The sequence below is a fragment of the Nuphar pumila genome, chromosome 2 (genome assembly GCF_984573655.1).
Source record: "Nuphar pumila chromosome 2, dmNupPumi1.hap1.1, whole genome shotgun sequence".
Classification (NCBI taxonomy): Eukaryota; Viridiplantae; Streptophyta; class Magnoliopsida; order Nymphaeales; family Nymphaeaceae; genus Nuphar; species Nuphar pumila.
Genome location: NC_143250.1, coordinates 90,297,605 through 90,309,104, shown reverse-complemented (window position 1 = coordinate 90,309,104; position 11,500 = coordinate 90,297,605). Strand labels below are relative to the sequence as shown.

At 41.2% G+C, this 11,500-nt stretch overlaps 2 protein-coding genes across 2 annotated transcripts; one reads left to right on the top strand and one right to left on the bottom strand.

Moving 5' to 3' along the window:
• Window positions 1–4,685: 4,685 nt before the first annotated feature.
• LOC149846047 (uncharacterized) lies at window positions 4,686–8,496 on the top strand. Its single transcript, XM_089990360.1, has 8 exons — window positions 4,686–5,340; window positions 5,578–5,726; window positions 5,844–5,996; window positions 6,687–6,791; window positions 6,897–7,242; window positions 7,643–7,820; window positions 7,881–7,972; window positions 8,084–8,496. Exons 1-8 carry the CDS (start codon window positions 4,686–4,688, stop codon window positions 8,494–8,496), a joined length of 2,091 nt encoding a protein of 696 aa, XP_089846486.1.
• A 1,549-nt stretch (window positions 8,497–10,045) lies between these two features.
• Window positions 10,046–11,305, bottom strand: LOC149846046 (uncharacterized). Its single transcript, XM_089990355.1, has one exon. The coding sequence runs from the start codon at window positions 11,303–11,305 to the stop codon at window positions 10,046–10,048; it is 1,260 nt and encodes a 419-aa protein (XP_089846481.1).
• Window positions 11,306–11,500: the final 195 nt, after the last annotated feature.

Below are 11,500 nucleotides of genomic sequence, written 5' to 3'. Positions count from 1 at the left end.
CTAGACATGATCAAATGCTTTGGCTATCTGAGCGGAAAGAGTTATAGAACAATCTCATGTGGACATGCATGAAAAGAACAGTGAACTTTTCATGAAGACACGCCCTCATATGATTGTTTGATCACCTGGCCAATCAGATAGCCAGAGCACGACTCCACCTCAATCCAATCATGAACCAAATCCCAACCGAAGATAAAGTTAGTCTCCTTGCATTAAGTTCAACCATGATTCAACCTGTAGTAGCCCGTAAGCCAACTTTTAGCCAATATTCTGCCACAATCTTATAAGATGATCGACTGCCTAATTACTAAGTTCTTCCAGTAAGACTACAAGACAAGATGATTCCAAAATAAAGTTAAAATTTGAATAAAGTTGAAGGTTTAATTCTCAAAGGAGATCATTTGGACCTCCCAAGATGGAGCCGGGCTGTAGCCAAATCCCAAAGTTGATCAAAGATATAACCACTGCTTGATTTAGGAAACAGCTGACCTTAATTGAGGACAATATATAAGTTTGGCTATAATTTAATACAAATAAAGAAATAAAAAGCGTGAAAACTTTAAAATACCATTTAGACAAAGGCTCTAGCAGGTCTAGAGACAATACCAAATCAAGAAAAACTGTACCAAGATGCATCAGCCAAGCCAGCACCTGGTAAGTGATAGCAAAACCAACTGAGCAGCTCTTTGTTAAGACTTTAGAAAAGCATTGGTCAAGTTACCTGAGTTCAGATATCCCAGATTTTCTTTTTTTAACATATGGCATGCATCAACCACAAAAGCTTGCTTTACTGAATTTTTATGCAGAGGAAACATGCTATGATTTATGAACTAGTTATTCGCTTAGTTGAGCACTTGCCCAGATCAATGACTTCTCCAAATGATAAAATATTCTACATAATACTCTTGACAGTCTCTGTATTCGTTAGAAAGATCAGAACCTAATGTGCCCCTACCTTATTGTATTTTTGCGTCCATATGTACATACAAAAGGAGAAGTTAGCCCATAAAATATAAGTTTTGTCAATCAAAAGTGCATTAGAAACAATTTCATCAACTCAGGAACTTAAGAGACTTGACACATTAAAGGATATTACCTGAAGACGAGACACTTCTCCCAGTTGCATACCCATTACACCTTCATCCCATCCTAGAAATAAGTGACATTAACAGTTAGGCTTACAGGAAACATTATATACGCCTAGGAATGAAATGACAAAAGCCTTTGACACATTACTTCTAGAACCAATTAAGACATACACCTTACTGTGAGCGCAACTTATGTTTATTCAATTTGGGTAATAAGATATAAACCAGCAATAAATAAACCCCAAACCATTCAAAAGACAACAACTCGTTCTCCTGTGGAAAATAAGCTAAAAAACTGTATAGAGCAAAAATAAACAGATAAAACAGTCATCCTTTATGACAGAGCCTTGGCCAATCTTAAATATGAAAGGACTCTGCCCACGGTCTTTTGTGCTGAAAGTTACGAAGCAGGTTATATGTTCCCCCCCGGAACACGCAGGTGTGTGTTCTTAGGTCTGAATCAGCACCACGTATGTCACATGGGGCTCGTTTTCCCGTGTGTGTCAGCATCACTTAGCATCAGAGTCTGGTGCGTTTGCAAAGACTTAAGTACCCTTTCCCGCCATTAGCGTCATAAAATGATGTTTTAAGGAAATGACAAAAATGTCCTCCTACCAGAAAGGGTTAAAATCATCATTATTTTCGCCCTAAGGAGTAAACTCCTCTGCTTTAACAGAAGCTCCTCACAATATGTCACCCTAAACGTTCTGGATCACCCTTTGACGATGCACCATCTGCTGTAACAGGAGCTCCGATTGACGATACACCTTTTGCCATCGTCTGCTGTCGCCGGAGCACCCTTTGTCGTCATCTGTTCATGAGAAATAGTTGAACTATCAGAAAAATCAACATTCTGTCTATTGTTCATCATGATACCAGGTGCAAGCGTCGAACTGAGTAGACAGACAATAATGATTTACAACAGAGATAATGGTGGCGACGCCAAACTGAGTATAGTAGCAATTTATAATGGAAATCGAATAAGAGAGTAGCGATTTACTGTAGAAATCAATTCAGAGAGTAGCGATTTATAATAGAAATCAGATAAGAAAGTAGCGATTTATAATAGAAATCAGATAAGAAAGTAGCGATTTACAGTAAAAATCAGATAAGAGAGTAGCGATTTACAATGGAAATCAAATCAGAAAGTAGCGATTTACAGTAGAAATTAGATAAGAGAGTAGTGATTTACAATAGAAATCAAATCAGAGAGTAGCGATTTACAGTAGAAATCAGATCAGAGAGTAGCGATTTACAGTAGAAATCTGATTTATACTGTAAATCGTTACTCTTTGATTTGATTTCTACTATAAATCATTACTCTTTGATATGATTTCTATTGTAAATCGCTACTCTCTGATTTGATTTTTATTGTAAATCGTTACTCTCTGATTTGATTTCTACTGTAAATCGCTACTCTCTTATCTGATTTCTATTGTAAATCACTACTCTCTTATCTGATTTCTATTGTAAATCGCTACTCTCTTATCTGATTTCTACTATAAATCACTATTTTTTTATCTAATTTCAATTGTAAATCGCTACTCACTTATTTTATTTCTACTGTAAATTGCTACTCTTTGATCTGATTTCTACTGTAAATCGCTACTCTCTGATTTGATTTCTACTGTAAATCGCTACTCTCTGATTTGATTTCTACTGTAAATTGCTCTTTTCAATAGAGAGAGAATAAAAAAAATCACGACCGCTCAGAGAGAAATCTTATTCTCTTTTCAACAGTTACAAGAGAGAAAGAAAAGAAAGAATTTATACAAGGCAAGAGCGACAACCCTAAACCTAAATAATTTGGGTTTGATCCATAAGAAACCGAGTCTCAAACATAAGCCCAAAAAAATTTCTTTCGGGGGGCGCTGCCCCCCTGAACCCCCACCCGCTGACCATGCAGTGGGACCCCCAAACCCCCCTTTCTGTAAGAGAAAAAACTATGAATCAGGCTCCACAACTCATCTGGCAGGAACAAGAAGGCGACCATATGTTGTAACACAAGCTAAAAACAAAGGCGAAACATGCAAATCTATTTACGGGGAGTGGGAGGACATTTTCATCTAACGCATATATATCTTACGAGAGGGCATTTTTGTCAAAAGCATATCTACCTTTTTTATATGTCATTTTATTACAAAAGTCATCATGGGCAACATTGGCATATGAATTGTCGCGAGTCCCAAGATATTCCTCTGTACACACAAGAACACACAAATTTGTGTTTCGAACACACACCACCCTCTCTGAAAGTTACAAAACCAGACTTTGAATGAATCAAATGGATAAGTGGGAATCAAGAAAGTTAATATAGCATGCAGCTAACATCATTCAACCAGCTGGAGGAGATTTGAACCAACCCCCTCCCCCCCCCCCCCCCCCCCCCCCCAAAAAAAAGTGCAGTGCAATGATCACCTTCAGAATATCTGAAACAAATCACCATTTTTACCAGCACGAAATACACCATCGAGATGTTTGCTAGTAGCATTACACATCGAAGCTGCTAGTTGCCAAATAACAAAAACTTAAACCAAGGAAATGGTGTCATTGAGATCGGTAACTGCTTCCTGTTTAGACATTTTATGACAACTTTCATCTGATGATAATGACAACAACAATGAGCTATGGTTTCACTACGCACTGATAGTAGCCGTGGGAAAATTAGTCAAAAAAAGTGAAGTAGCAAATCTCCAATAAGAATAAAAAGTACCGGAGGGACGTGGTACAAGATTGGTCCAAACGATTGGGCCATTGGAGCAAAAGTCAATAGGTTGTAAAAGTAGTAGAATGAGGTATTCTTTCCACACGAACCACACCAATGATGTTGAAAGGAAATCTTGAGTTTTTAGGAAAACACGGGTGTCTTACCTATTTAGGCTTATCCATTGCTCTAGCTTATCCTTTGTTATATCTTTTGGATAGAGTTACCCTCTTTATCAAGGATATCGTTAAAGACCTGTTATGATTATCTCCTTATGCCTATATAAGGCCCTGGCCATGTTGTTTAGAAAGATAAGAAAATATGTGTGCAGAATAAGAATTGCTCCCTTTGTTTTCCCGTGGATGTAGACCTTCATGGTTGAACCACGTTAATCACTGTCTTTCTTATCTTGTTGTTGTGCAAAATTCATCATGGTATCAAAGCCTCTACATGTTTAAGCTTGCTAGGACCGTGAGCACCAATCAGGTTGCTTTATGGCATCTGAAGATTCTGTGGTGCAACAAAGAATCATAGTGGAATCAGGTAATCCCAATACTAGAGTCACAAATGTTCTTTTAAATGGACTGAATTACTTGACATGGTCCAAGGCAACCACCTTGTTCCTTAGCAAAAAATTGAAACTAAGGTATGTCAATGGAAAAAAACCCAAACCTAAGGTTGATGATCCAAAGTTCGAGGAGTGGGAGTCCGAGAATCACATGGTGATGTTCTGGCTCCTGAACTCTATGCAGACTAAGATTTTTGACGGCTTCATATTTCTAGAAACTGCTGAAGAAATCTAGAATGTTGCTAGGGAACTCTACAATGAGAAATATAGTATCACTTGTCTATATTAGATTTCTCACGAAATTCGTGATCTCAAGAAAGGGAATATGCTATTAAGTGAATATATTGGTATTCTTAAAGGGAAATGGGATGAGATGGACTCCTATTGTCCTCTCACCACATATTTGATTCGTATACAAAAGCAAAGAGAACAAGAATGCATATTTCAAGTTTTGACTGGTTTGGGAACAAACTATGAGCAGGCTAGAAGCCAGATTCTTATGACATCCGATCTTCCCTCACTTGGCACAGTGTGCTCTATGCTTATGTGTGAGGAAAGTCGTAGAAAGGCTATGAATTCTGATGAATTTTCAGGTGACAAAAATACTGCTGAAACCTCAGAGAAAACTGTATTTATTGCCAATAAGGATCATAGGTCTGATCGGCCCAATCAGGGCCAATATACCAAAAACTCTTCTCGGCCATTTAAATGTACCCATTGCAAGAAAATTGGCCATACTCGTGATCGTTGTTGGCTGCTGAACGGTAAACCCAATAGAGACAATCATAGGCGAGATGAAAATCTTAATCAACGTGAGGAGAATAACATCAAATATGACAAATCTTCAACACAAGCTAATCGCATTGGTCATCAAGATATGGTTGCAGCCTTAGAAAAAATCACTGAGCTTCTCCAGAGTCTTCAAAGATCTACAAGAGTGACTGTGCACACTGCTATTGTCTTAGAGCATACAAAGTCAGGTATGAAAACTGTTTCAAATATTTTGCCTTGGGTGATAGATTCAGGCGCTACTGATCATATGGTCAATCGACCTGATTATTTCTATAAGTTTCATCTCAATGATAATTTGGGACCTGTTTTAGTGGCAAATGGATCTCATATTCCATTAAAAGGATCGGGTAAAATTACCCTACTTGACTCAAGCTGTCAACATCATGCTCTCTATTTACCTACTTTGAGTTCAAATCTTCTTTCAGTTGCTAAGATCACTAAGGAATTGAATTGTCAAGTGGTTTTTTCTCCTCCTAATGTCGTTATTCAGGATTTGAACACAAAGAAGAAGATTGGTGAAGGCTCTCTGATCAATGGCCTTTATGGGATCAATCAAAAGTGTAAGGCGTTGCTGGTGACTGAAGAAAAAAGTACTCAATGGCACTATCAGTTGGGCCATCTGGGAAGATGTACTTTGAATCTAATTTTTCCTCATCTACATTTTGATAATAAAGAGTGTGATATATGTCAGTTTGCTAGGTTAAGTAGACCTAAGTTTGATGAGTCTGAACATGCCTCCAATAAACTATTTGCTTTTGTTCATATAGATGTGTGGGGCCCTGCTCCTATTGAATCTAAGTCTGGTTTTCGCTATTACGTATTGTTTGTAGATGATTATTCCAAGGTAACTTAGGTCTATTTTTTGAAGCATAAATATGAAGTCTTCAATAATTTTAAGATGTTTCACTCCATGATTTAGACTCAGTTTAAGTCTAAGATCCAAGTGTTAAGATCTAATAATGGCACCGAATATGTAAACACCTGCTTTAAAGAGTATATTGAAAAGCATGACATTATACATCAAACCTCGTGTGTTAATACTTCTCAGCAGAATGGGTCAACTGAGTGTAAAAATCGTCACTTACTCAAGGTCGCTCGAGCTCTAATGTTCCAATCTAACGTTCCAAAATTTTCTGGAATGAGGCCATAGCTTCAGCTTGTCACTTGATCAATCGTATACCTAGTCGGAGGTTAGAAAATTTGGCACCATTAGAAGTTCTTTATGGGCTAAAATTTAGTCTTGAGCACCTTCATATATTTGGTTGCGTTGTACATGTTTGGGTTGCGCCCTTCAAGCGTGATAAACTAAGCCCAAGAGCACTCAGGTGTGTGTTTCTTGGGTACAACACTAAGAGCAAAGGATATCGCTGTTATCATCCTGAAACTGATAAATTATATGTTTCTCGTTATGTTAATTTTAATGAAAAGGCATTTTTATAGTGAAATGCAGGGACGTGCAGGTCAAGGGTAGAATCCTCAATCAACTGCCGATATTCTTGACACATTCTTTCAAATCTGAATACATGATGATCAGTTGATCAATGACAGAATAGAAAATTTGAGAAATGATGACTTGATGATTGAGAATGAAGCCCAAGAAAATCGTGAAACCCAACCAATTCAGAATGAAGAGATCCCGGTAAGAAGATCAGGGAGAGTTCTTCATCCACCTGTTCGACTACAGGACTATGTTACTTATAATACTTTTGTCTATCCCATAGAAAAGTATGTTAACTACTTACAGGTTTCTCCCAAGCATGCTCTCTTTGTTAAAAGTATTGATAAACATCATGAGCCAACCTCTTATAAAGAAGCCAAAGAGCTAACTCAGTGGAGGGAAGCCATGCATGAGGAACTGGAGGCCTTGAAAAGAAATCATGCGTGGGAAGTTGTTTCGCTTCCTAAGGGGCAGCGTACAGTAGGGTGTAAATGGCACTATAAAATAAAGTTCAAAAGTAATGGTGACGTCGAGAGATACAAAGCTCGGCTGGTTGCTAAAGGATTTATGCAGACACATGGAGTGAACTATTATGAAACCTTTGCCCCTGTGGCAAAGATGAATACCTTAAGAATTGTTCTATCTATGGCATGTAATTTCAAGTGGTCTTTCCATCAACTTGATGTCAAAAATGCTTTCTTACAAGGAGAATTGAATGAGGAGGTGTATATGGAATTGCCTCTTGGTCATCCTGATGAAGAAAAATGAAGTGTCTATAGACTTAATAAGGCTATTTATGGGCTTAAGCAATCTCCAAGAGCCTGGTATCCTAAACTAAGTCAAGCTCTTGAACAATGGTACTTCATAAGGTGCAAGTCTGGCAATACTCTATTTGTAAAGAAAAATGGTAAAGATATTACCATTGTGCTTGTCTATGTGGATGACTTAGTTATTACAGGCAATAGTTCACATGAAATTAATTGATAGGTTAAAAAGAAATTTACATGCCACCTTTGATATAAAAGATCTTGGTCGTCTGAAATACTTTTTAGGTATAGAGATTGCTCAATCCAATAAAGGTCTCTACTTAAGCCAAAGGAAGTATGCTCTTGATTTGTTAAAAGAGACTGGAAAGTTGGCATCTAAACCTGTTGAAACTCCTCTTGAAGCCAACCATAAAACTGATGCATCAGAAGAAAATCTTGAGGTTGACAAGAGTAGATTTCAAAGGTTAGTAGGAAAACTCATATATCTTATTGTCACTCGTCCTGACATTGCTTTTGTTGTTAGCTTGGTAAGCAGATACATGAATGAACCCAGGGAATCTCATTTAAGGATGGTAGATTGTATTCTCAGATATATTAAAGGTCATCCCGGTCAAGGTATATGGTTTAAAAGCCACAAAAATATCAAAATTGAAGGATATTGTGATGCTGATTGGGCTGGGGATATTAGTGACAGAAGATCTACATCGGGATATTGTATATTTATAGGAGGTAATCTTGTGGCTTGGAAAAGTAAGAAACAGGGAGTTGTGGCTCGATCCAATGCTGAGGCAGAGTATAGAACAATGGTGTCTGCAGTCAGCGAATTAGTATGGACAAGGAGTGTGCTTTGCGAGTTGGGCTTTGAGACTCAAAATGCCATTAATCTTCACTGCAACAACAAAGCTGCAATATGTATTGTTGTCAATCCTGTTTTTCATGAGAGGACAAAACATACAGAGATTGATCTTTATTATGTCCGAGAAAAAGTCACTGCTGGTGAAATTTGCACTTCTTACATCAATGATGATAATCAAATAGCAGACGGATTTACAAAGGGAATCTTGAGAGCACAACTTCAATTATCTCTATCCAAGTGGGGATGTCTTGATCTGTATACCCCACTTGAGGGGGAGTGTTAAAAGGAAATCTGGAATTTTTAGGAAAACACGGGTGTCATACCTATTCAGGCTTATCCATTGCTCTGGCTTATACTTTGTTATATCTTTCCTATATCTTTTGGATAGAGTTACCCTCTTTATCAAGGATATCGTTGGAGACCTGTTATGATTATCTCCTTATGCCTATATAAGGCCCCCACCATGTTGTTTAGAAAGATAAGAAAATATGTGTGCTGAATAAGAATTGCTCCCTTTGTTTTCTCATGGATGTAGACCTTCATGGTTGAACCACGTTAATCACCGTCTTTCTTATCTTCTTGCTGTGCAAAATTCATCAAATGAAAACCCCGATTCCGGTAATCAAGCAAATCACAGCAAACGCCACCACCAAACAGGGTATAACAAACAGAAAAGAGAGACGGAAAACAAAAAATGGAGGATGGGGTAGGTAGTGGTGAGACCGTATCCGACTCCGGTGGAATGGACAGCAACGGGCTTGTGACCGTTTCCTGCCCGCAACACTTCCTTCTTAACGCCCATCGCCTCCAAACACTAGCAACCCACCAAAGATGGCTTCCTTTCCATGCCTGCTATCATTTTGTAATTTTGTATTCTCTCTCTGTTGCAATGGATCCAAAAACTTGGTTCTACCAAATGGGCTCCGTGTGGTTGGTATGAGATGTCAGTGCACGTCTCCCTGTGGTGGTACGTTGAATAATAACCCATAATAAAAGCAACAGCAGCATTCATGCATAAGTGGGATTCGACTCTAGGCGTTCAGCTTGACACGGGACCCGGTTGACAGCATGTGGTCACAGATGTAAAGTATTAAACATTGATTTTTTTTTATAGGCAAGCTGGGGTTGGGCATACCCCTATCAGTTATACAACCATACCATTGGGATTCGAAGTTGCAACGTCCCAACACAAGGTGACGTGCACTAGCTCCTGCTACCAGACAAGCGGAGCCCCCATTGGTTTATAGAAGCGTGAATATTCTACTTCAACTGAAGTTGAAGTGATAATAGGTTCATCTACAAACAAAACAAATAAAAGCCGAGTTTGATCAATTTTATAGCCAAATAGGTGATTCACGCTCAACTTGCCCATCAAATCGGTGGCTCTACCCCCATGGTTGGGTCTCTATTTGATCTAAGACCCGAACAAATGTTAAGCCCCGTAATATTTGACTAATGTTGGATCCAAACCTGACTCATATTTGGTCTCCATTAGAAGCCAAACTTATATAAAGAATCAAACCGAAGTTTAATCATAGCATGAGGGCCCCCAATGAATGGTACATGCGTATGCCTCAGCTTCAATCGATTTAAAAAAAAAATGGAGAAATATGGGTCTCCAATGAAATATGCCTAGGGCCTCAACTTCTCTTGAGCTGCCCCTGATCCCGATAACACCATCTATCACACACAAAACCAATTTAACCACATCATACGATTAACATAAACAAGACGACAAGATACTAGCTGCACCCTTATAATAATCTATATGACAAGGGTCTGAGTTAAAAAAAAAAAAAGTATGACAAGGCTCAATACTAGTACAAAAACTGCTACCCCCACCATTGATGGACGGCAACTCCTTCGTACCTAAGCTTACCGTACAGGGTCAGGCACTCCCAGTAGGCCCTCCCCACTTTGGCCTTCTTTCCGGAATGTTTGCCCTCGTGGTCGCACACCAGGAACAGCTCGTCCACGAGGCAGACGGCCCTGCTCCTCATCATCTCCCTCACAACCTGGAAGTCGCCGCCCCTTCCCACATCCATCTTCATCACCACGAACTCCTCCCCTGCCACGTTCTGCGCCAGCCAATCCGAGAGCAGAGCTGCCCCCGTCGCGACCTCGCCTCTCCTCGTCCACGTCACCGTCGGCACGTACCTTCCTTCCACGTCACCCTCCAGCGCATACACATCGAAATCATGGCCTCTCGCCGGATAGTTACGTCGGAACCACTCGCCGACGCCGTCCATACGGTGGCTGCGCCCGATTTCCACGTACACGTGGCGAGGGTAAGATCCGAGGTCGTCCCCGGTGAGTTCCGGCAGATACTTGACACGTGTCAGGTATTTGGAGGAGTCGATCCAAGCGTTGCTGGGCGGCTCCAGGAGGACGTCCTCTAGATCTCGGAGAGCCCGCAGCTTCGCGTCCGACGCAGGGCACAGACGGGGCTTCTGCGCGGCCTCTCCGGCAACGGCCGGGCGGCCATCGTTCCCGCTGCTGCTTGTTTTCTGAATCGCGATGACCGTATCGGGGGCGGGGACGTCGAACCGGCGGAGATAGACTATCTTGAAGTTGCGAGGGATACGGAACGAGTCGGTGTCGGAGGAGAACTGGAGGGCGGCCACGCCACCGACCCTGAGGACGCGGCCGATCAGCGGCGCGGAATCGAAGCCGCTAGCAGTGAAGGCGAAATCGACGGCCGCGTCTGCGATGGAGCTGCCGTCGTCATTGGCCTCGTCGACGATCTCTAGGGGCGGCAGTACGCCGTCGTCGATGTAAGCCTGGATCTCAGCGGCCTCCGACGGGCCACCGATGAAGAGAGCGTACTCGCCCACCCTGAGCAGACGCTGGTTGACGAGATCCCGGAACACCGCCGGGATGAGTTCTTCCGGTGGCCGTTTCACGGAGGCCGAGACGCCTGAGGTAGAGAAGTACTGGACGCCTCCGAGCCAGGGGAGGACGAGCAGAGCGGCGGCAAGCAGGAGGCATCTGGCAAGGAGCCTCAGCACTCTGCGATCAGGAAGAGCAATGATGAATTGACTGTCGTAGTTTCTTCGCTCTAGGGTCTTCACGAGCCTCGCATTCAAGGCCATGGCGGCAGCAGAGTAGCTGAAGCCTTCTCCTCTGGGGTTTCGAGATCGATCGGAGAAGAGAAAAAAAAGTCCAGGAAACGCGAGAAGAAGAGGGATTAGCGAGTGCAGAAACGGGCGGCGGTATGATTCCCACCCACGAGTGCCGCACGAGTCGACATTTTTCGAAGGAAGAGGAGCAACAACTGTTTCGTCCTC